The sequence below is a fragment of the Rousettus aegyptiacus genome, unplaced genomic scaffold, assembly GCF_014176215.1.
Source record: "Rousettus aegyptiacus isolate mRouAeg1 unplaced genomic scaffold, mRouAeg1.p scaffold_m13_p_8, whole genome shotgun sequence".
In the NCBI taxonomy this organism is placed as follows: domain Eukaryota; kingdom Metazoa; phylum Chordata; class Mammalia; order Chiroptera; family Pteropodidae; genus Rousettus; species Rousettus aegyptiacus.
The window spans coordinates 66270168-66293896 of record NW_023416311.1 but is presented as its reverse complement, the minus strand read 5'-3'; the positions used below and the strand labels follow the sequence as shown (position 1 = coordinate 66293896).

General features: G+C 29.7%; 1 protein-coding gene across 3 annotated transcripts in view; it reads left to right on the top strand.

Moving 5' to 3' along the window:
- The window catches only part of TENT2 (terminal nucleotidyltransferase 2), a 47741-nt gene extending 24115 nt beyond the window's left edge, over positions 1–23626 (top strand). The window contains exons 9-15 of one of the 3 annotated variants that reach the window (XM_036226308.1): positions 1523–1599; positions 1977–2105; positions 6552–6595; positions 12457–12593; positions 18381–18472; positions 20465–20544; positions 22185–23626. In XM_036226308.1, the coding sequence (XP_036082201.1) occupies positions 1523–1599; positions 1977–2105; positions 6552–6595; positions 12457–12593; positions 18381–18472; positions 20465–20544; positions 22185–22259 (634 nt within the window). In that variant the 3' untranslated portion in view covers positions 22260–23626. The remainder of the gene's footprint in view (positions 1–1522; positions 1600–1976; positions 2106–6551; positions 6596–12456; positions 12594–18380; positions 18473–20464; positions 20545–22184) is intronic. The other 2 variants (XM_036226307.1, XR_004952688.1) reach the window with 2 other exon arrangements.
- Positions 23627–23729: the final 103 nt, after the last annotated feature.

Genomic DNA, 23729 nt, shown 5'->3' with positions numbered 1-23729 from the left:
ATTATAATTATTTTTAAAATGTTTGTAGTTATATAAATAATTTTATATTTCTGTTTAATTTTTTATAGAAGTTTTTTTTAATTATTAAGTATTCTTTATAAAGTCCATAATTGTTCTCTATATAAACCATTAAAAAATATATTTCTAACACCCATAGATAACCAATATTAATGTTTTGGTATAAACCTTTCAGTCCCTTTTCTATGCATATGAGTGCATAAGAGTTCTAAAATTAAAATTGAGATCATACATGTTTATTCATGAACACTTGCTTATGTCATTGAATATTTACTGGTTTCATTTTTAATGGCTTTACAGTATTTCACTGAGTGGATATCATCATTTAGCTTACCCAGTTCCCTGTTAGAATAAGCATTTTATGCATAAAATTCTTTTTATATGAAGGATTACTTTAGTATTTCCAGAAGTAGAATTTGAAGCAAGCAATGTGGATATTTTTAAAGCTCTGAATTCATATATTTGGAAAAGTTTTTAATTGCAGACTAGTTTTCATCTAAGTGTTTTTTCCTCTCTGTTTAGATTTATATATGGGAAGTGAAAATTGGTTTCAGTGTTAGACTTGCACAAACACAATTAAAGAACATAACTCCATTGTTACCATATGTTTCCCAAAGCCAAATATGTATGATATCCGAAGTGTTAATACTACTATCTGTTTTTATTAATTTGTGTGAATAATTGAAAGAGGTTTTCTTTCCCAAAAAAAGAAAATCTGAAATGGTAAATTTCAAAATTTTGTAATTAAAAGCTGTAGAAAGGATATTTGTTAAGTTTTTATTTTAGGTAGTGTTTTCATAGAAAAACTCATTGTTCAGGAAGAGTTAGACCTGATCATATGAGGCCACTGCTTACACATTCATCTTTCCTATTATTTTGAATTTAGTTTTTTTTTTATATCTTATTGCCCAATTTTTTAAATTGTGAATTTCATATCTTTTACTTTCAAAGAAGCATTTCTGTTATGTGTTTGACTGTTTTAGTTTTTCCCAGATAGTGGTAGCTAAATTTGGCATAATGTAATTTACCAGTCTTTTTGGAGGGAATATAATGTATAGACACAGTTTTTATTTTTTCATTTGTGCTTTGACTTTTATTTTCATTGTATTAAAGCAAATAATGCTATGATTCCAAATTAGTTGAGAATATATAACTTAGTGGAATAAGTTGCCTAGAAATGTTTTCTTGGTTGTATAATTTTATTTATCTGGAAAAGATTACAAAATGTTTTAATTTCTTTTGTTAAGGATGATAGAAACCTTACCTCAGTACATTATGGATCTTTCAATAGGAATTCTATTTTATATTTTTAAATACACACTAAATCATTTAAATAATATACTGAATATGTTTTCATTCTTATTTCTTTAGTGCTTCACTTTAAGGCCTTTGGCCCCATGCTATTTTAATTAATATCATTGGATGGATGGATAGTTATTCATTTGCTCTAAGGGAGTTAGTTTAATTTGTACTTGAGCTAAAATTTTTTCTCTTTTTTTAATAGTTGTGTGGAATTCGACTTGAATGTAAACAATATTGTTGGAATAAGAAACACATTCCTTCTCAGAACTTATGCATACCGTAAGTTTTTGTTTATTTGCAAATAATTATCAGCTTTTGTGTTTATCCTTCATCATTTTTTAAAAGATGTTTGTAGTAAACATTGACATATGTTTGTGTGTTTATGTGTAATGGCTTATTACATGCATTATATGTTGCTATATTAAAATTATTATACTACCAGAAGTTATAGGTCAATAAAATGAATTTTAATAATGAGTAATTTTTTAAAAAGTAACTAAGGTGTACTTTAGAAATAAAAGACATTTATGATGAACACTGTTTAATGCACAGGTAGGCAGTGCTCTTTTTACTGACATGGAATTGGGAAATGATGTAAGCTTTCAAAGAAACTGTAATATCTTCTTACTATTTTTAAGTTTTAATTTTACTTTCAGTTGAAAATCGAGTTCGTCCATTAGTACTGGTGATTAAGAAGTGGGCAAGTCACCATGAGATAAACGATGCCAGTCGTGGTACTTTAAGCAGCTATAGTCTTGTATTGATGGTTTTGCACTATTTACAAAGTAAGTATTATGGGTTTTTTTTCAATTTTTAAAATGGAACTTGATTATGGTGTCTTCCATATTGACTGTACCTTCAGATAGCATTGTTTTTAAAAGTTCTTTCTAAGGCCCATAAGATGATATTATCTATTTTGTTACTCTGAACAACTGTTTTAGAAATGTGTTCCCTGGAAAATATTAAAAAGAAGTTTTACTGTGCTTCTATTTTTGACAGTTTTCTGTATTCAGTTTATATTTAAAGAACTTTCACCACTGTATAGTGGACCCATTATCTTGAAGCAGATGAATGTTTGGAAGGTTTATAAAAATAAGCTCCATCACCATTCATCATGTTTTTTATTTTCCATTTGAGACAGAAATTAAATGATTTTCTTATTGGCCAAAGAAGCTTTTATTCTCTGTGAGCTGGCATGGAGATTGGGTGAAAGACTTGATGTTTATGTAATAGAAGACCATCTACCAGGATGTCTAGGGTCTGATCTGTTCTGGGTTAATGATATTCTGGGATAATGGTAGTAATATTTATGTTCACATTCTTTGACTCAGTGGTTCCATTTCTAGGAATTTATCCTAAGGTAATAATCAAAGATGCATAGATAAGTTTATTTATAAGGCTGTTTTTCATACTGGTTTTTGAAATAGTAAAAGATTAGAAATAATCTACATTTTTAAGAATGGGGAATGACTAAATTAATTATGATAACTCACGATATGAAATTTATATAGCCACTAAAAATCATATTTTTAGAATATTTAATGTTATGAGAATATTCATGATACATTAAGGCATATACAATGTGATACCAATTTTATTTTTAAAATAGTAACTGTATTTGAGTTTGTATATATGTTCATATATATAACAAATACTGAAAAGGAATGTTCCAAAAATTTATCAAGTTATATATGGACAGTAGGATTTGTTTCCTTCATAAATGATTTGGAGATGTTCTATAATATGTATTAAATAAGAGTTTATTTTTATTTGAATGATGGAATCATGATTTTTTTTTGAGTTAGTGAGAGAGAATTAAAGTAGTTAAATGGGTCAAAATTTTATGAATCCATCATCAGAAAGGTTCATCTTCTTCGTTGTTAAAAAGTTTCAAACTAATTATAATACATAAATTTTTATTGCTGACCAGTTTTAAGTATATGCTAGTTTGATGATTGATTCGATCCTCTAAAAGGATTTGAAACATGATGTTGGCTGTTTTAGATACTGCTTTACATATCATTGATCATTTTTTTGTCTAGTTTTGCAGTTCAGTCTGAAACATGTTTTGATGCCTTTTTAATGAATTCTGTCCACTTGCAGATTGCAGTTCACGTTTATTAAAATTTGAATAGGATGCAAATAATTCCTATAAAATATAAAGAATAATACAATAGACATTCATGTGCCATCATCTACTATCCTTTCTTTTTTTTTAGTTTTAGTTGTGATTTAAAAATTGGATCGACTAAAGCATTTAACATATATGAACATCCATTGATGTCATATAGCTCCATTCTCATGCGTTATATTATAAATTTTGATTGCCTTTTTTAGAAGAGTCTACTTTAATTACAAATGCCCCAAGGTGGTTTTGCAAGCAATTTGAAAATTCAAACATTAGTATTTTACTAATGTAGTGAAATCAAACATTAATATTTTACTAGTGTAATGAAATCATGGTAAAATTTGGTTTAGATTTTGTTAAACATATTTTATTCCTGACAAAGTGGTCCCATTCATTGAGGTGGTTTGTAATTTAATGCACTATCATCAATGATTTCTAAGTCTTTGTTAAAGGACATTTGCTACCTACAGTTAATGTGTAACTCTATTTTGGCTAATTTAAGCTCCTCCTTTGTTGAAGAAATTAGATCGAAATAAGTAGTTAGTTTTTTGTTGTTTTTGTCATACAAGAGTCTATCAGGTATGTTAAACAGTTCTAGCTCTGGCATAATGAACTAATGTTCATGATTTGGCCAAGTCAAAAATTGGCTATAATATTCTTATTGGTAATAGGAATAGTTGGTTTAGATGACCTTTAAGTTTTGTTTAATTTCTTAAGTGCTTTAATATTTTTTTTCTACCATGAACAGAAAGAAAACAGGTCCTCTGTATGTAGAAAGGTTAAAAAAAGTAAGCATTCCCTAGGATGCATTTCAACAGTCAATAATAGACTTCATATGCTTGTATGGCCACTGATGAAAGCGTGAGGGGAAAACCCCATTGATAAAAGATTTTAATGACAATCTAAGATTAAGAGTGAATAATAAAGGCAAAAATATCAATTAGTTAGAATTAATAATATGAATGAAAGTTTATGGAATGTTTGCCATGTTACCAGGTACAGAATTGTCTCTTAGGCATTTTAAATTGTTCTTGCATTTTTTAAATTAATGGTTGCTTAGTGTTGTTGAAAATCTGCCTTTTTTGGTTGAATATTTGATGAATCAGTATGGAATGTGTATGTGTATAAATTTGTGATGTCTAACCAGAAAGCTCTCATATGAGCTGCAAAGTAAAATCTTATAGATTATCTATTCTCAAAGTGTTACCTGTTGATCACATGCAATAAATAGTAAGCCTTTGTTTTGTCTTACATTGCTTTTGAGAGAGACATTTATAAGATTGAAGTACAAAATTTTCAAGTCAAAATAGATGTTAAGCTTGTTTCTTCCGGAATGTATGTTACTTTGGAGTTAAATAAATATTTGAAAAACTAGTAAATTCATTGAGATTACTGTCAGGATAGCATTAGTAAATAACTGCTACAGTACACTAATTGCTTCTGTTATGATTAGTGTTTTTAAATCTTGAAGATTGTCAGACAGCGATTTACTGAAAGATATTCCTGCCCCCCAAAGCTTCTAAATTGCTTAATTCTAAAGGCTCTTTGTCTAATGAAAGATCTTAAGCCAGTGGTTAGTATTTGGTTTTCTCTCCTAGCATTCCTATTATAATTCTAGAAGGAGATAAACTTAAAAAAATTCTATAATAACTTTTTCATTCTTATAATTTTAATTTATTAGGAATATTCAGTAGGAAAGGAATTCATGGTTTTTAATTAAGTAAACTAATTTCTAAAAATCAACTTTTGTTATAATAAATATTATTAGAAAGCCATTAAAAATGTCATACAAGTATAGACTTTTATAGTTGAAGTACATGGGGCTTGAGTTTATTTGTAGAGTCTTCTAGAATTTTGAGCATTTGAATGCATATGGGAAAAAAATACATATCCTTATTTTCTAAGAGTGATTCTGGTAAGTAATGAGTGAGTTTTTTTCCCCTATTATTTTCAGTCATACACTGTGAATGTTGCAGACTATCATGGAATTTTATTTTATTTCAATTTTCAACTCGAGAATGAAGCATGATACAGAAGGGAAATTTAAATACTATGTGGTAGAAATTTATACATTTACAGTCATAGTTGGAGACCTTGTAAGTTGGTCATAATGATTGATTATATGTGCATTAATGTATTCTAGATGTCATTTAAAAGTGAATTAGAAATTATTGCTGGCTTCATTTAATTATAATGTATTTCTCATTATTCAATAGTTTATCCTGTGGTACTAATTGGTCTTTAATCTTAAAGAAATCTTGAAAATGTATTAATTGTATCTTAACATACTCAAGACATTATATATTAGTTACTGTGACTTTTAGGCACTTTGCCTTTAATGTTATTCCATTTATATCATAATTATGTGAAATTACTGTTAATAATGCATTTATTGAGGTTGGATTTGGGTAAAGCTATTGAATGGTGAAGAATGATAATTAAAAAATATAGTAACATGAAGATAATAATTCCTTTATATGAAGTTTTATTTTCTAGAGGATTGGTATATAGATCTTCTGATTTTAGATTGCTAAACTTTGCCGAGGCCTTCTTTTTAAAAATAATGAAGTTGAAGATGTTTTCCAGTTTTTTTCAATAGGTCAATTTCTAGAAACTACCTCAATTTTGGTATTATTGTTAGAAGAAGTTAAGTAATAAAGGGAGAGTTGTGATAGAACTGTTGTTGGACTGTATTATTAAACTGTACTTAAAAACATTTTTTTTTTAATAGCTACATACATCTTTACAATGTCCATTCAGTATCTGTAGAACAATCCTTGTCTTGCTTATTTCGTGTGTGTCTGAATGTGGACCAAATGATGTGTGTCTATTTATTGATGGCCTATTATTTTAAAACCATGTAAGGAACAGTGGTTTATGTAGAAATATACATAGTTTATTAGCAAACCGTAAATTATCAAATTAGATATATTTCTAATTAAAATTTTTAGGGGTCAGAATTAATTTCACAAAATATATAGAAACTGTTGACTTTTAGTAGAAACCCTTGTATTCTCATACCTGGGGGTCTTAGCTGACAAATTATTGCTTTATAAAATGAATTATGTGAATCACAGAAGCTTTAAACTTTTTCTTTTTATAGCCCTACCTGAACCCATCCTTCCATCCATCCAAAAAATTTACCCAGTAAGTGTTTCTTATAAATTATTATAATACATATTATGACAAGTATATGTGGGACTATTATATGTAGCATTAATGTGAATATAAAAATAGTAATAGTTACCTTCTAAGTATTGATAACATTTTATATATAGGCTGAGGCATTGAGCACTAATACATTAAAAATGTTTCATATACTTAGAAGACTCTGATATTTATTTTGTTACTGGCAGACAATCTAGTCATTTTTGTTAATGGTGAAATTTTTTGCATGATGCTCATGATTATCACTAATGAAAATTAAATTAAGTTGGTTAAGGCCCATTTGGACTCATTCCAGTTTTCTTCATGCTATTTTTAAATATAGTGTATAGTATTTCTTTAAGTTAACTCAGAAGTTTTCAGTCTAGTGCATGTATACTTAGAAAGCAGGGAAGAGAATTAAGAAATTAAACAATTGGATAATCATTACATCTTTCATTTGATTTTACTAAGTAATACACCAACAAAAGTATCATTAGTACTCTCTCCCTGTGTATATATTAAGAATCTTGCTGAAATTAATTGGAAATACTTAAGAAATGAAGTGTACCGGCTAGAAAATGTTTTGTATATACTCAAGTTTGAGTTTAGAGAAACCTAGGTAATGTACATATTCACAATCTATATGAATACTTTTGTTTTTTCTCCAGTTTTTTGTGTTCTTTCCAGAATTTTCTGTTTCCTTGTTTTATAGTTCCACCATTTCTGTTTTCTTCCATAGTCATCCTTGTACCTGGTTTTATTTGGAGGGATTATTTAAGCTATTTGTTTAAGATGTTCGACTAACCTTCTGAAACCATATAATTTTTACCTCTACTTTCATAAATTTACTAAATGGTCATATTACAAAGGAAAAGAATATGTAGCTTGAGTGGTCAGTATTTAAAGAACTTACTTCGTATGTAGCACACAAAATGTAATAAATATACTTGGCATGGAACCTAAATTATAATTTAATTCTTGATAATTGAGAAGAACTGATGTTTTTGTTTTTGAACATTAGTTATCATTGTAATACATACATGTAAGGTGCCGGATAATAAAGGGTTCACTGTAATAAAGTTTTACTGTCGTGGGGACCTCCCAGATTGTGGTGGGTTGTTAGAAGATACCAGTTGTAACAAGAATCTTTTGGAAGCTGGGTATCTATCTCCTTCCTTTTAAAAACTCCTTTTAATTTCTGTTATTATGAGGAATTATTATAATGAGTTTCCAGTATAGCTAGAGATTAGTATTTATGCTTTTAAACATCATAAAAATGGAAGCATTAAAAAATATAGAAAGAACAGTAACTTGAACTTTTAGGTCTTATTCTTAAATGGTTTCCTCCATAAAGCATTACTTCTTTATTTAGCTTATACTGAAAGGTCAAACGTAATGACTGGAGGTGTTTGCTATTTCATTTTATTGTCTTAACTTTATTTTTCTTTTTTCTTTAAGACCTAGATTTCAGTGTAGAAAGAGGTGCATTCAATTTTCAGCATACAAAGAATTTAATAGTTAAACTTATTCTTTAAAGAATCTATTATTGTGTATTGAATAGCTGCTTCTGCGGAAATCTCACTTAAACCCTGTACTACATGGAACACTTTTTACTAATAAAATACAGATGAAATCTCAATTTAATACACTGTGCTCGAGAACAGAGGTGTTACTTTTATGATAAGGTACCAAGGCTCTTACTAATATATCTTAGTTCAAAGAGCCTCATTTTTTCTTCTGTTTCATCTTTCTAATTATCTAGCCTTCTCCCATGACAGTCTCGACTTCTCTTACCATATACTACCTCTGACTCTGTATTCTCCAATTCTATTTTGTTAATCTTATTTCTATACCTGTAACAGGCTTTAATACTAGCCCAGCCTTTAAAAATACTAATAGCAAGACATACTAGATTTAGGAATGTCTTAACTTGCACTCAGGTGGCATTACATAGTCATTAATGCACATTATCTTTACTATAAGACTGATGAGTACGCGGATAAGGACTTACTACACACTCTTAACAGGACTCTTTATTTTATCTGAAACCTGTAAGCTGATCAGTAGATTGCTTTTCTCACAGCTCCATCTGATGGAATGAGCAAATTGGCTTGTGTCTTATTACTAGTAACTATCATTTATTTAGTATCTATTTTATGTTAGCACACTACATTATCTTTAATCCTAGACAAATTTGTAAGGTATTATCCTTGTTTCACAGGTGAAGAAACTAAATCTTAAAAAGTTACTTGATTAATCCAAACTGTATAGTCACAAATTATGGATCTGGAAAACAGTATGTTTTCCATTATACTCTGCTGACTGAGGAAAGGCAAAATCATAGTAGTATTCACTCACTTACCATTTTATCTAATTCTTGTTGCTTATTACATTTTATTTGTGTTTATCTGATTATACCTATATAAATAGACCTTTCTTTAAGGAAAGCAGGTATTATAAAATTTCAATTTGTGTAAATAAGTTTGAGGATGTCTAAAAACAAAACAAAAAAAGACTTTAACAAAGAAAACTTTGTTACTTTACAAGGGGATAATAAGGTTTTTTAATATGTCAAGCTTCTCTAATATAGTTAAAATACAGTTTAAAAAATAAGAGAACATTTTGGAATAGAAATAAAATTTGTTCAGTATATTATGTCCTTTTTAGTAATTTTTATATTTTTCTCAAAATTTGATAAAATTTTTTAAATTGGTGTAGTATTTCAATTCAGTTATATATTAAATTATGAAAGAAAAGGATGAAAGATAAAAATATCCTTCATAAGCTACATCATAGTATAGAATTATTTATTATTACAGCTTAATTCTTGTTGAGTTATAAAAAACAAAAGTGATAGAGGGAAGAGTTTTTACTGAGTTAAAGAGATGAAGTTGAGAGAGTTTAAATATGAAAACCCAGATTAAGCTTATGAAGGGATCTTTATTTTAATGTAAGCATATTATGATGAGATTTACCTAGATTTATGCTAGGTAGATTTATCAGGATAACTTATATTTGTTTCCTTTCCTAATGGTATCTTCATGTTCCAGGAAGTTATTTATGCTAACAAAATAGAGATGTAAGAAAATAGCCCTCTTTTTTATAGTTGTGAAATATAGAATTCTGAGAATGTAGAGTTACTCTGCAGTTAAATATTGAAAATAAATTTTACATATATTCATATTTACACACATACATATAGCAACTTTATTCAGTTTTAAAATGTGTATAATATGATGAGGGATTTAATTAATTACGTAAAACAGGCTTTAAAATAATACCTTTGGAAAGATAAAATTTTAATGAATACTTTTTATTTGAAGACTTTTTTAAATGGCAAAAAAAAATTTTTTTTAAAGTTGACATTACTTAAATTTTAAAAATAAAGGAGTTAACTTTGAACTAATATGTTAAAAGTTACAGGACATAACTATACTACATTATTGTATAAATGTAGTTTTAGTATAATGATGCCTGGAGTAAACTAAATATAATTTAGGCAATTCTATCAATGCTATGCATTATATCATTCAATCCTTATAATAATCCTATGAGTACTCTTATTTTCCTTATGTTATAGATGAAGAAGCCAAACCTTTGGAAAAGCTTTAAAAAATAGATGTTATATTGTGTTGGTTAAATTGTCTTTCCATGGCTTTATGTTGTAATTTTAAGGCTACTTAAACCTTTTGGCTCTTTATGTGCTTTCTAATATATTAGCTTAAATTCAACCCACCCCCATTCTATCCAAAGTAGCTTATGTTATTCTTAAATGCATAAGTATTGTGGGGAAGCTCCCTTTTTAAAAAACTGGTGAAATTTTTCTTAGAGCAAAGAATCTTTCTGTAATGTGATCGGTTACCAAAAATAGAGATTTCTTGAGGTTAAATGGAATTCCTGTTTACTTGTAGCTTCTTTTGGACCATCATTATTATTGTTATTATTGTTGATTTTGATTTCAGTTCTCCCTCAGTATATGACTAGCCCTTTTTGTATATGACTATGAAAAAGAACAGTGGAGCAAAGAAGAGGCTGGTCAAATTGATCCAAGGTCATTCAGCATTTTAGTAGCGTAGGTCTCACAACTTCAGTTTTTATCTTACACTTGCTAATCTTTTAAAATTATTTTAAAAAATACAAATTTTAAAGGTGGTTCAACATTTTAAACTTCAGGTAAGAAAATGTTCTATTTCATCATAACCTCATAAATTGAATGCTTATTATGCTACGTGGTAAAAATCAAAATTAATAACAAGCTTTCAGAGCAGAGTGACCCACTTTTCTTTTCCTTGTCATTTAAACTTACATCATGCCTTTTTGTTTAATTTGCCAGAAAATAATATTTAAGTCTCACAGTTCTAAATAATGTTGTCCCAAATTCAGTTTTACACATCACAAGTAAGAGACAAAGGGTGGTAGAGGCAGTAGAGCTGTTCTTCCGTCTACTTTTACTCTTTGTTATAAATTGAGGCTTCCTTTCTACTCTTCCCAGTCTTAGAGACCATGAAGATTGCTACTTGTAATACTAAATCTGTTAGAAGTGTAAGGGGAAGTCTCAAGTTTAGGAGTGCCAGCTTTATGAATTGTGGTTGGATTGGAATTTTTCTTCTGAGAGAATCACTTCTTGGTAGTTAAAATTATTCATAGAATTATAGGTAATGGGGCAGAGGAGGGTATTTTTATTTTCTTACTCCTTTGTTTTTTGTTGATGAATTTTGAATCATCAATAGATAGATATACATTAAATAGGTATACTACCCTATTTCTCTGTATTATTACTTAGTTATTTGGAGATCCTCTGTTTTTATAACATTGGAGTTATTTATACATTACTAATTGAATTGGTATCAGTAAACCCAAGGTTGATCTATTATAGTTTGGAACCTTAACTGTAGTTGTCATTCTGTTGCCTTAACCAATTGCCTTTTTTTTTTTTTTTGGTCTATTTCTATTCTTAATGGCAAAGGAGAATATAGAAAACTCTTCTTGAGGATACTGTGCAAATTACGTTAGAAAGATTATTTTCTAATATATGGATATACATTAGTTCAAGAATATCCGTAGTTCATATAGTATATTTTAGAGCCAGAATTTGCTGCTAGTAGAGGAAAAATTAGCTATGAAAATGAATGGCATACTATAGGCAAAAAGAATACCCATTAGTATTCTTTCTAAGAAGTGTGTTGTTTGGTCCTGGATTGCAAACAAATGATATCCTTGTTTACGAATATCGTGAAAGTTTGCCAAATATTGCTTGCTGGTATGTTTCCTCTCTTTCTTTATTTCCTTGCCTTCTTTGTCTTTTCAAGTTCAGTCCATGTTGAATGACTATCTTCTCTCTACCATACAAAATACAAAAACAAAACAAAATTTAAAAAATTTTAAAATTGGTGTAAGTACTGTTTTTATATTAAAGTTACTTCTGTGGCATTTGAGAGAAATTTTAAGTGGCAGTTAGAACTCTTATTTTGTGCTTTATATAGCTTTCATAAAGTACAACTACTCCTTGTAGATAGTTAAGAAGGAGATACATCTATAAAGAAATCTACATGTTATTGGATGGAATGTTCGTATGTAAAGGAAGGTTTTATTTATGAGTTAGGAAATCTTTTGCCACCAAAGGGATCCATTTGGTTAACTGAGTGATATTGCTCAGTCAAGGATTACAATATCTTAGTTTTTCATATACACTCTGGCCTATTCCAAACACTGGTAAAATCTTTAGTGGAAGAATATCTTCAAATTTCAAACATAAAGAAAATTTCTTCTTTCTTCCTCAGAGAGCCTTAGATCAGTATTTATAAAGTTTTTAGTTGTATGTTTTAAATGACTTTACATTTTTCTCTTTTTCTTTGTAACAGGAATCTTTTAGTCCTGCTATTCAACTACACCTTGTACATCAAGCTCCATGTAATGTTCCTCCTTACCTCTCAAAGAATGAATCAAACCTTGGGGACCTCTTACTGGGCTTTCTTAAATACTATGCTACAGAATTTGAGTAAGTGAAACCTCAAATTGTTTAATTCATTGATGTGTAAGTTAATGTTACAAATTGGTCAAGAAGCTATATTTGTCAATCTGAATGCTGCAAACTTCTCCGGAAATGTGTAGTATATAAAATTTAATATCTGATGATTAATGATTAGGAACCAAATAGATTTTATATTTCTAGCTAATAAAAAAATTTATAGTTCAGTAAGCCCAGTTTTAGTTGATTTCAGTAGTGATCCCATTTTATATTTAGCTGGCTCTTTTCATAGTAGGGCCTGAAAAAATGTTTGTGTTGATCCTATTAGGTGCTATATGGTTCAGAAATCTCTTTTTTAGGAACTTGTAAAGGAGAGCTTACATCATAGTAAAAAACACAGCTAAGACAAACTTGGTAAAAGATCTACTTAATACCTGATATCTGAATTAAATTGTTGTATTAGCGTGATATACAAATCAAGAAATACTCCTTTTCCTTTTTTTACTTTTTTACGGGTGGTGTGTAAGCATGAAACATTAAAGTATAATCAAACTGGACATAACTGACAGTTCTCATGGGAAATCTTTGTTCATGGAGTGGGATTAGGGATTGTTGCAGCTATTGTGATCAGTTTAGAAAAGTTTGAAGAAGGAAGAGAGAGGACTTAGGAGTTCTACAAAGTTAGAGGAGGTGAGTACAGTGACCATAGGATACCACTTTGAAGAAGTTTGGAGAGGGAATAGTAATAATAATAGTAATAAACTGCTATTATTTGGTGGGAAAAACTGTCCTAAGCAGATTATATGTATTATCTCATTCAGTTTACATAATAATCATATGAAATAGTATTATATTGTGCCCATTTTACCAGTGAGGCGTATAGAGAGGCGAAGAAATTTGTCCCAAGATCTCACAGGTAGTAAGTGGAATATTTCAGATAACACACTAAACTAATATGATTTTTTACTGCAACATTGGTATTGTCTTATCTGCTATGATGTAGTAGCTCCAAAGAAAACTTAACTCATATAAGATGATTTAAAACATAGGGCATGAAAGATTGAAGTGTTATTTAAATTCCTCCAAGTAAAGCTTATACCTGACTATTTGTACTTGTTTAGTTTACAGTTGTGTCTCCAGTACCTATCCCAGTGCCAGATAGTGCATACTTGACGAATACTCATTATAAATAATTTTGAAGCAGAAAGTAGGATCATGGACATGATTCAGAGATCCTTTAGATGACTTAAAAATTTCCGAATTAGGTTCATAAAAGGTGTTGGAAAAGTGCTGTAGCAAAGTACTTTAGTAAGAATGAAGTTAACGATAATCCAGGTTAAAAAGGACCTAAATATAAATCTAAGCAATATGGATAAAAAGGAAGAAGCCTTCATTAATATGAAGGTGAGGAAAGATTTAGGACTATAGGAAATATGGCACATAAGAAACTGTAAAGGTTAATGTAGAGTTAAAATGTTGCAATAATAATAGCTAATGTTTAGTGACTATTACATACCTAGTGTCCTTGGAGTGAGTGATTCCCATATACTATTTAATTTGATCCTCAAAATAACCCCCTGTTAAGTTTAGGGAATTCATGTACTTGAAACATGCCCATGGCAGTATACTATATAGTGAGAAAACTGAGATTCACCTTCATCCTGACTGCTAATCTGTCTGTTGAATTAAAAATATATACCTACAACTTAAACACATGCATTTTTAAAAAAGGGAAATTAACAAAGGTCCAATTTTTTAATCTTTTGTCTCATTTAATCAATGAATCATTGAGTCTCTACTGTATATCAAGCTATTTTTTTACGTACTGGGGATATAGCAGTTAAAACAGGCATGAATCCTTATCTCCATGGAGCTTGCATTGTAGTATGGAGAGGTGTTTGAGTTACTGTTCATTTTTAGATGCCGTTGGTGTTATAAAGGAGAATGGTCTTACCCTCAATACGGATATGCCAAAGAATAAAGAAATGAAATTTCATGATATCTATAGCTTAACAAATGGTTCAGTTCAGACACAAGCAGATGTGGCAAAATGTTAACTTTTGAATTGTTTTTGAGTTTTATGCTGATTTTGTTTTTCTCTTTAAAAAATTTTATAATACAAAGATGAAATAAAAATGAGATTTGAGATGAGCAGGAACTAACCTAGTCTAAAAAGGAAGACTCATTGAGATAGGAGGTAAACCAATAGAATATAGTGTCTTGGAATCCAAGGGAAAAAAAAAATGTTTTGTGGAGGAGGGAGTGATTATCTGAGTCACATTTTTTGATAGGTCATATACAAAATGAGAACTAAAAGCTGACCATTGGAGCATTGGTCCATATGGAGACCACTGGACCCTTGACAAGAGCAGTTTCTATGGAATAATGGTGATAAAAAGCATCACTGGTGTGGGCTTAGGAGAGGAGAGGAGGAGAAAAATTAGATACAGATAAGTTAGTATATATAAACTCTACAATTTACTTACTTGTAAAAGGGAGCAGAAAAATGAAGTAGAAATTGGAAGTTTAACTGGGATTGAGCTTTGGGTTTTATTTTTAGAAATGAAAAATAACCCATTTTGATGGCAAAATTGATATCAGAAAAAGACAGTAAATTGTTAAACAGTATATATACTTGTTGGAGTCAAGAAGAGTTCGAATCTAGAGCACAAGTGGAATAGGAACACAGACAATTCATTAATAATAAAAAGCAGAATATGTATATATACGTACAGTGGTAGGTAGTAGCATTTAGGGTCTTTTTGAGCTAAGTTGTCCTGAATTTAAAGTGATCATGAATTTATAGGTCAGCATGTTGCGTATTTTCCTTCAGCCCTGTTTAGCTGCATGGGAAAGGTTTGGAGTAGACAAGATTAAATTATAGCTGTGTTTCAGCCAAGATCAGTGCAGCAAGAGTGGGTAAGAGAGTTGAGGGGATATACAGGCAAGTAATTTTAATAATTGACCATGGACAGAATGTATTAAATTCAGTCTTGAAAGTATAGGCACAGGGATAAATGCCCTTATGATATTCTGGTAGCATTTTCCAGTAGTCAGTTGTAAATATTGGCCTGGAGCTTAATAGAAAGGTGAGAGCTGGAGAAAAGGATTTGGTTTAAAAAAAAAAAAAAAAAGTATTGAAGCCTAGGATGAGTGCTTTAGCATTAGAAGTAGTCTAAAAGAGGCAAGGCCCGGATGGACACCAACACTTAAAGGGTTAGGCAGAAAAAGAGCCAGTCAAAACAAAACTCTAGGAGTAGAGTAAAATTTTTTCTCTGCTTGAGAATTTTCAAATCCCTAACAAAGTTTTCTTTTTCTTTGCTTCCCAGCCCTTGATAATAAAACAAAGCTATAGACATTCATTCACTTAATTTGAGTAGTCATACTATATATGCAGCCATGTGGTATCAGACCCATAATTTTGACTTTGTTAGACTTCAGTTTTTCTTTGTAATATTACCGGACTACGTTTCCAGTTTAATCAGTCTCTCAAAATAATTTGTCACAAAAAGAATGGCTAAGAGTTAATAGATGAGTAACATTACTGAGGAAAAGAAGCAAACATCTTACTAATATAGTCTATAATCTCAATTTCATATTTAAAAGATTATTATATATTATCAAATCTATTTTAGATTAAATTAAGCCCCATATCTGTTCTATTCTTTTTTGAAACATCCCTTTTCCATAGACTGTATCTTATTTTACACTTTAATTAATGAGTGACAATGACAGATTTTCACATGGCAAGGAAATTATGGTAGAGAAATAATACAGTATAATAAAAGGCTTAGTTTAGGGCCTATCTTTTAAAAAGTAAAATATTTAGGAAAAATGTTTCTAAATGACCATTTGAATTCTACATTTAAATTCATCTCTAGGAATAAAAGTATATAAGTTATATATCATGTTTTATGATTTGAGCTATATAATAATTTAGAAATATTTAAACATTCTTTGAAAATGCAATAGATTGAATCAGTCTAAATGGTGGTGATTCAAAATATTCTTTTTTCCCTCTATGAAGTACTTCAGATGATATAGTCATTTAAGTAACTGCATTATTTGAGTTGATTAGAGGTTGAAGCTTAAATGATGTCTGGTTAGGAATGATAAAGTGCATATAGGTATGTCACATATGTTTCTGGTGCCCAGTTTAGGAACAGGTACTAGATTGCATATAAATTCAGGATTGGATTTAATAGAAATGTAGTGGTGGTGAGAATTTCTTTGGTTTAAGAAAGCGAAAGTTGTAATTTAACTTCAGGACATAGTATTTCAATATTCTAAGCTCATCTGAAAGAAAGAAAATTTAATTACCCCTTTTTAACATACTGTTTCCAATTTTAATTGTACTATAAATTTGACTGAAACTTGACATTAGGAACAAGTAGTCTCTGGAAAAAAGTTCATTTTATTAGTGAAATTTGTCTTAAATAATATATAATGTAGTAGCACAAAGTATAATTCTGCTATATTCTTGTTTGGGTCAGGTATGTGATTATATAAGTCTCTCATTTATATAGTTTTTTTAAAGAAAATTTTGGAAACATACCTGAACCAGTAAAGCAATGTACTTATTTTCTCTTTCAAATTCATAGTGCTGTACTTTAAAGTTCTAAAACATCTACTATTAAAAATACTATTTCTCGTTGACAAACCACTTATTTTTTAAAAGCATGCTTTCTGTTATCTATTTTAAAAGAACTTAAAGCTATCTTTGCAAATTTCTGAACTGTACTCTCAATAAGAAAAATTACTAAAACTAGACAATTATAGTTTCAGCATCTTTTTCAATTGTCAAATTTCATAAGATACAATATATTTTTTTTAATGTTTAACGTAGAAATTAATCAGTTTTCTAGAAACAAATGCTGTTCCGGACCCATGGTTATATCGTTATGGATTCTTTATCTAATAAATAGAGGAAGAGTAAGCCAAGTGTTAAGAGTTGGAAGGTTCCAGCCTTGGTCTTTCTCTTCTTTCTAAAATGGTGGAGAAAGCTAAATATGGTTGGAAAAAGGTATCAGCTTTTCCTTCCCCAAGCTCATTTTTCTTTTGTATACAGGCTCAGTAGTCATACATTTTAGAATGTTCCTTGAAAAAAAAAGTACTTATATAAATTATTATAATTGCAAAGAAATTTTAAAAAACAGAATCTAAGGTTTTTATATACCAAAGACTGAACAATTTACCTTCAAACATCCTGATAAACTTATTTCACTTGAATAAAACTTCACTATTAATAGCCACTTCTAAAATATAGTTATATATGTTTTTATAGGGTATTAATTTTGTTTTCCTAAAACAGCATCTACTTCTACTTTTTCTTAAATCTTATAAATAGATATGTACACAATCAAAAGTTATTCAATAATATCAGGAAACAACACAAGATTACTTCTCTCTTAAATAAAAAATTCAAATTAGAGTATTAAGAATGAGCATAGTTTTCATGTTTTTTTGATTACACTTTATGATATTACTTCATTTTTTCAATAAATAAGTATTGAGTGCTCAGTTTGTACAAAACATAGCTGAATAGAAAAAAAAAACATAAGTAATTCAGCATCTTGGAGCTTTCATTCTGCTTTGGGAAGACATACCATAAAAAAACAATAAATAAGCAAATTGTCAGAATATAAGCCCTATGGAGAAAAAAAGAGAGAAGGGGAAATGGAATTGTGGTGCTCAGGGTTGAGGCAAGTTTCAGAATTCTTTGACATAGTCGGAGTAGGCCTTATTACTGATACAATAAAAATAATAAAATAGAAATTAAGAAAATAGTTTAAATGATTGATGTGTTTCTTCTTATAGCTGGAACAGTCAAATGATATCAGTTCGTGAAGCCAAAGCCATTCCCAGGCCTGATGGTATTGAATGGAGAAATAAATACATCTGTGTAGAAGGTAGCTTTCCCACAACTGCTTTTTTACCTTCAGTTATCGTCATGGTACTAAGAGAAGTACTTGAGTAATTTCAGCTTATATTATTATAAAGTAATAAATTTATGTTCTGAAGTGGTTTATGTCTTTTAGTTCCGAAATTTTAATTGAATTTTAAAAATTATTTAAAATTCTTCAGTTTTAAGAAATAATAAACATGGATTTAGGCGTTTAGTTTTGCCAGTTGGTAAGATTCGAGCACTCTTTATGCATCCTTCATGCTTATAGTTGATTGAAATTTAATTTCATGACTTATAGGTAGAAGAAAATACTGTACATGAGATGATTCTTATATTGAAATGAGTTCTTTTATATTTAAAATACTGATCTTAATGCAAGGTAGATTTTTATGAATAGAAATTGATTTTACTTTAAAAATTAAACACTCTGAAATATTCTATTCTCTAAAATTATTTGTAGTTGACTGGTTCTTTAGGTGGGTGGCAAACTGACTTTAGAGGCAAAATTGTTCTCACAGGTGTCAAGTTGATGACCTTTGTAAATCTTGAGATAAAAAAGAATAAAGAGAGTCAACATTTGTAGGAAAACATCAAATTTAGAATGTTTTAATCTTAGATTAGATGCCATATCTTAAAAGTTTGTGAACACGAAATTAAATCTCCTGCTTTGGTATTTGGTTTGCATGGTGGGTATATATTATTTTAGTTGTGTTCTTTTGAATATTAAACACTCTTGTAAAAAGTGCTATGCATGATGTGATCTGATAGTTTGGCATATGGCATTATTCTATTACAAAAATAGTACTGTGACAATAAACTTTTAAAAAATAGCCTTTCTAAGCAATAAGAAAATAAACAAAAGGAGTTTTTTAAATTATGGGCCTGCTTAGACTATATGAGAACTCCGAAGTTAACCTCTTTATCAGATTTTCTGTCCTTTTACACTTTTTCCAGGTCCTTCTCCTCAGTCACCTTTCATCTATTAAAGCAACTTCATTCTTGTTCTCTCTAGTCCCTCTCTTTCAGCTTTAAGGCACGCATAGTTCTTATCCTTTAAAAATTTCTCTTGACTTGATCCTCCTGGCTCTTCTAAAAGTAGTTTTGTTTTTCTTTTTCAGTACCCAAATTCTTAAACTCTAGTTAAATTTTTACCTATTTCCGGAATTATTTCGGCTATCCCATCTCACTCTTAATGCCTTTAGTTATCCTCCTTTTATCTCTATTATCTTCAGTTTCCTCGTCTTCTCTATACATTTTTTTTTTCTCTATATATAGTCTTTTCTATCTTTTGGGTAAAGGTTGAGTGAGTTGGGAGTGAAGATGTGGAAGGTAATGTCTCTGTTCTTTAAAACTCTTCCTTTGTTTTCTTCTTGCTATCCTTTTTTTCTCCTTTCACTGCCAAATTTCTCATACAAGTGAAATTCCTTTTTCTAAACCATTCATTCACACCATGAGTCCCTTAACTGTCTCATCCTCACCAGTATTATGCCTCTATTTTCAAAGGTATTGATCTTTCTGAAGTGGTTTATAAGTCTTATTAGACAAATCAGTGTTTGTTTTTTTAGTTAAAATTAAATTTCAAATTACCTTTCTGTGATATTTGACACTGGCCACCTCTCTTGGATATAGAGCTTTATTCTTTTTGATAACTCTTTAATTCTTTATATTCCTTTAAGTATATGTCCTTTACCTTCTGTAATTCTTCAGAAATCTTATCCACTTTTATAATTTAGATTTAACATACTTAGGCTGATGACTTTATTTTTAGTTATCCTCTCACTTGAATTCTTTTTGCCTTACTAGATATTTCACACCTATATAGGACTATTTTTTGTATGAATAAGTCTAATAAGATATTAGTCTGAACCATATGCAATTGCTATTTTCTAGGTCAAAAGCTGTCAGATATTGACAATTTCATACAGTTCAGCCAAATAAAAAAGCCGAAGTTCTTATTTTAATAATTTCTTGTTTATATGTGTGTTTAACGTTACAGAACCTTTTGATGGAACAAATACAGCCAGAGCTGTGCATGAAAAACAGAAGTTTGACATGATCAAGGATCAGTTTTTAAAGGTAAACAGTGCTTCAGATTAACTCTTTAAAAAAGTAGATTAGTGTGCTTTGAAAATGAAAAAATGTGTATTTAACATGACAGAACAGCCCTGGTTCCTGTGTGGTACAATTAATGTACAATAGGGAATTTATTACTTGGACTTAGATATACCTTCCATTGGAATTTATTACTTGGACTTAGATATACCTTCCCTTTAGAGAGTCTGGCAGCGTTTTCATTCACATGGCTTTCACTTTTGTGGAAATAAGCATTTCCATAGTGAGTTTTTAAGCTCTCAGAATGACTAAAACCTGATGGACTCTTGTTTCCTAAAGTATTGGGTTCCTTATTGTGGCCTTAAAAGAAAGCTGATGTCAGTTCATGATTTTTCTTCTGCATATAACACTGTAACAAGGAACTTGAGTGCCATTTTATCCTTGTATATATTTTGAGAATATAAATTTTAAAAATGCGTGTGTGTGTACATACACATTATATATTATATAAACTTCAGTCGTATTTATGTTACATATATTATATATATAATATATGTGCAAGCTGTAGTTTATTCCTTAGTGCTTTAGTTAACAGTGTGAATTTGAATTTGTTCATCAGTAATTTTGCTAGGTGTGGTTTCTGTCTTTAAGGAATTCCATAGTACAGTGTAGAAACACATTGACAGAAATATGTGCAATGAGACATACAGGAGAAATGCTTCAGATAACAAAGTGTGAAGATCATTTTAGAGGCATACTTTTTCATTATCAGGACATACTAGTGGACTTTATACTTACAATAATTAAAAAAAAATGTCATTAAAATTAAAAAAGCGCATCACATTATAAGCTGTCCTTCAGATTAGGCCCACTCAGTTTGTCAAGAACAGAAAATTTTAAGTGAATGCTGCAAGACAAAACACATTCAAGAGGGAATATTTTTGCTTGTCAGATTAAATCGAGAACTCAAAATAGCATTGCCGGGGACTTAAGAGTATAGCATTAAAAAATAGCATTGCTTACATTGCTGTTCTTATTGATGAGTGAACTTTCATTAGGAATTGTTTAAGTACAAAACCAATAGTTTTAGTCAATTGAAGTGAGAACAAACTACAAAGATCTGCCATCACCAGTAAGTCAGCCAAATTTTTAGCTTGTAAGAATTTCCGTTTTTTTCTTACCAGTTCTATTTACTCTTTTGTTTTCTACAGGCGTATATAAAGTACTTTATTATAGATTTACTGTTTCCTTCATAAGTGCTATTTTTAATTGAAAATCTTACTGGATGCAAAATAGTCAATCAGGTGATTGAAGTAATCTTCCCTTACCTCTGAAACTTAAAGGTTTTGTTTTAATTACCTTGTTATTTTAGATGAAATTATTTATATCTGTGAATAAATGTGAAAATTATATTGTCATATATTTTCATATCACCTGTGTGCCCATTTCTTTATTAGTGAATCCAAGCCACACAGAAATAGAGTTTTTAAATAACATTTCCTTTTCTGGTAACAGAAACAATACTTGTACTGCGTTAAAAACTTGGGAGATAAAACACGGAGAAAAAAAAAATCACCCAAAATTTTACCACTAGTAACTTTTCTTTCAGTCTTTTGTTCCTCATATATTTTAGGTTTTAAGAATGATTTTTCTCTCTCTCTCAGTCATGGCACAGATTGAAAAACAAAAGAGATTTGAACACTATACTACCTTTAAGAGTTGCTGTCCTGCAAAGATGACGGGCTTCTATATAATAAATTCTTCTGAGAAATAAAGAACAATAGTAACATCATAATGCATTTTGTTTACCTCCATCATGATTTCTTTTTAATTCTTGTTTTCATGTTTTTTTTTTAAGAACACATATAAAGATTGCATATTTTATTATATTTGCTAATAAAACCCCTTGATTTAAAGATGTATTTTTGAAAATGTTTACATTAACGATTAGTAATATTATGGCATGAATTTTCAGGCGATCAAATTAAATATTTTTGGGGGAATTATCTGAACAAATAAAAGGTTTTTGACATAACTTTAATTATACCACATGCTAATACTGAGGCGATGTATAGAATTTTGGCAAGAGTCTGATTCATACATTCTTAAAGTATAACCTACAGTAGTAGTTTGTTGTCTGTCCTAGTAGAGTGAAGATTCAAGTCAGTTATTCAGTTACTTGAAGCAAAATGAAATCTTTTATTTCAGTGAAATCACTGCAGAGGCATGAAATACTGGACAATTGCCTTAAGTCTTCACTTGACTTACCAGGATAGACTGAGGCTTTGAGTGTGTCTGTATTAGCATTCCATTAGTACCTCACATGCTTTTGATGTACTCTTGAGATTGCTTTAAATTTTTTGTTGAAACAACAGTACATTTTGCACTGTAGTAGTATGAGCACTAACTCTGTATTGCACAGCAGTTAGTGAATTGTTTTAAAGAATCAGTTAGTTCTGTGTAGACCATTTTGAAAAGACTAAATCCCCTGTGCTTTATGATAGCATAGTGCAATGTGCACTTTAGCTTTAATTCTCGTTTTTGTGCTTTTATTTTCCCTGTGACATGAAGCAACAGAAGCAAATATCAAAGTTGAGATTATAACCTATTGATAGTATCAGATTTTTTTCTGTGTACAATTATGGGATTGTAATCTAAACTGGAATTTTTAGGCAGTAAGCCACTATAAAATGTTTTGGGGTAAGACATAAAATTATTATAAATAAAAGCTTAATGTTTGTAAAAATATCTTTTTTAGTGTTTCTTTTCTACATGAAGAAGTAGTGGTGGCTGCTAAAAAAGCTACAGTGTTTATTAAGGTTGTTTTGGGGTTATGTAAATATTTGTAAGTTTGTCAGTGCCTGTACATTTAAATATGAAAAGTAATCTTGGAAACAATTTTAACTTTTTCAGAAGGACTGTGTACAACTTCTTTTAGACCTGCTGTGGCACAGTTTGTACCTCTAATGTATTTGGGTTTTTTCAGCAGACCAGTTCAAATGCTGAGACTTTTGTTTTTCTTTGACTTGTAAAAGGTGGATATTTTCATTTTCATTTAAATTTTTGTATAATGTCAAATGGAATAAAGTTTATTATGGAAATTGTTTATGTGGCTTTTTTTTCCTGTGAAAGTCTTTACTTTTGAAATGAGATTGAGGTTGTAGTTATTTAGAATTGAACTGAATCAAATTATTGTGCATGATTATTTA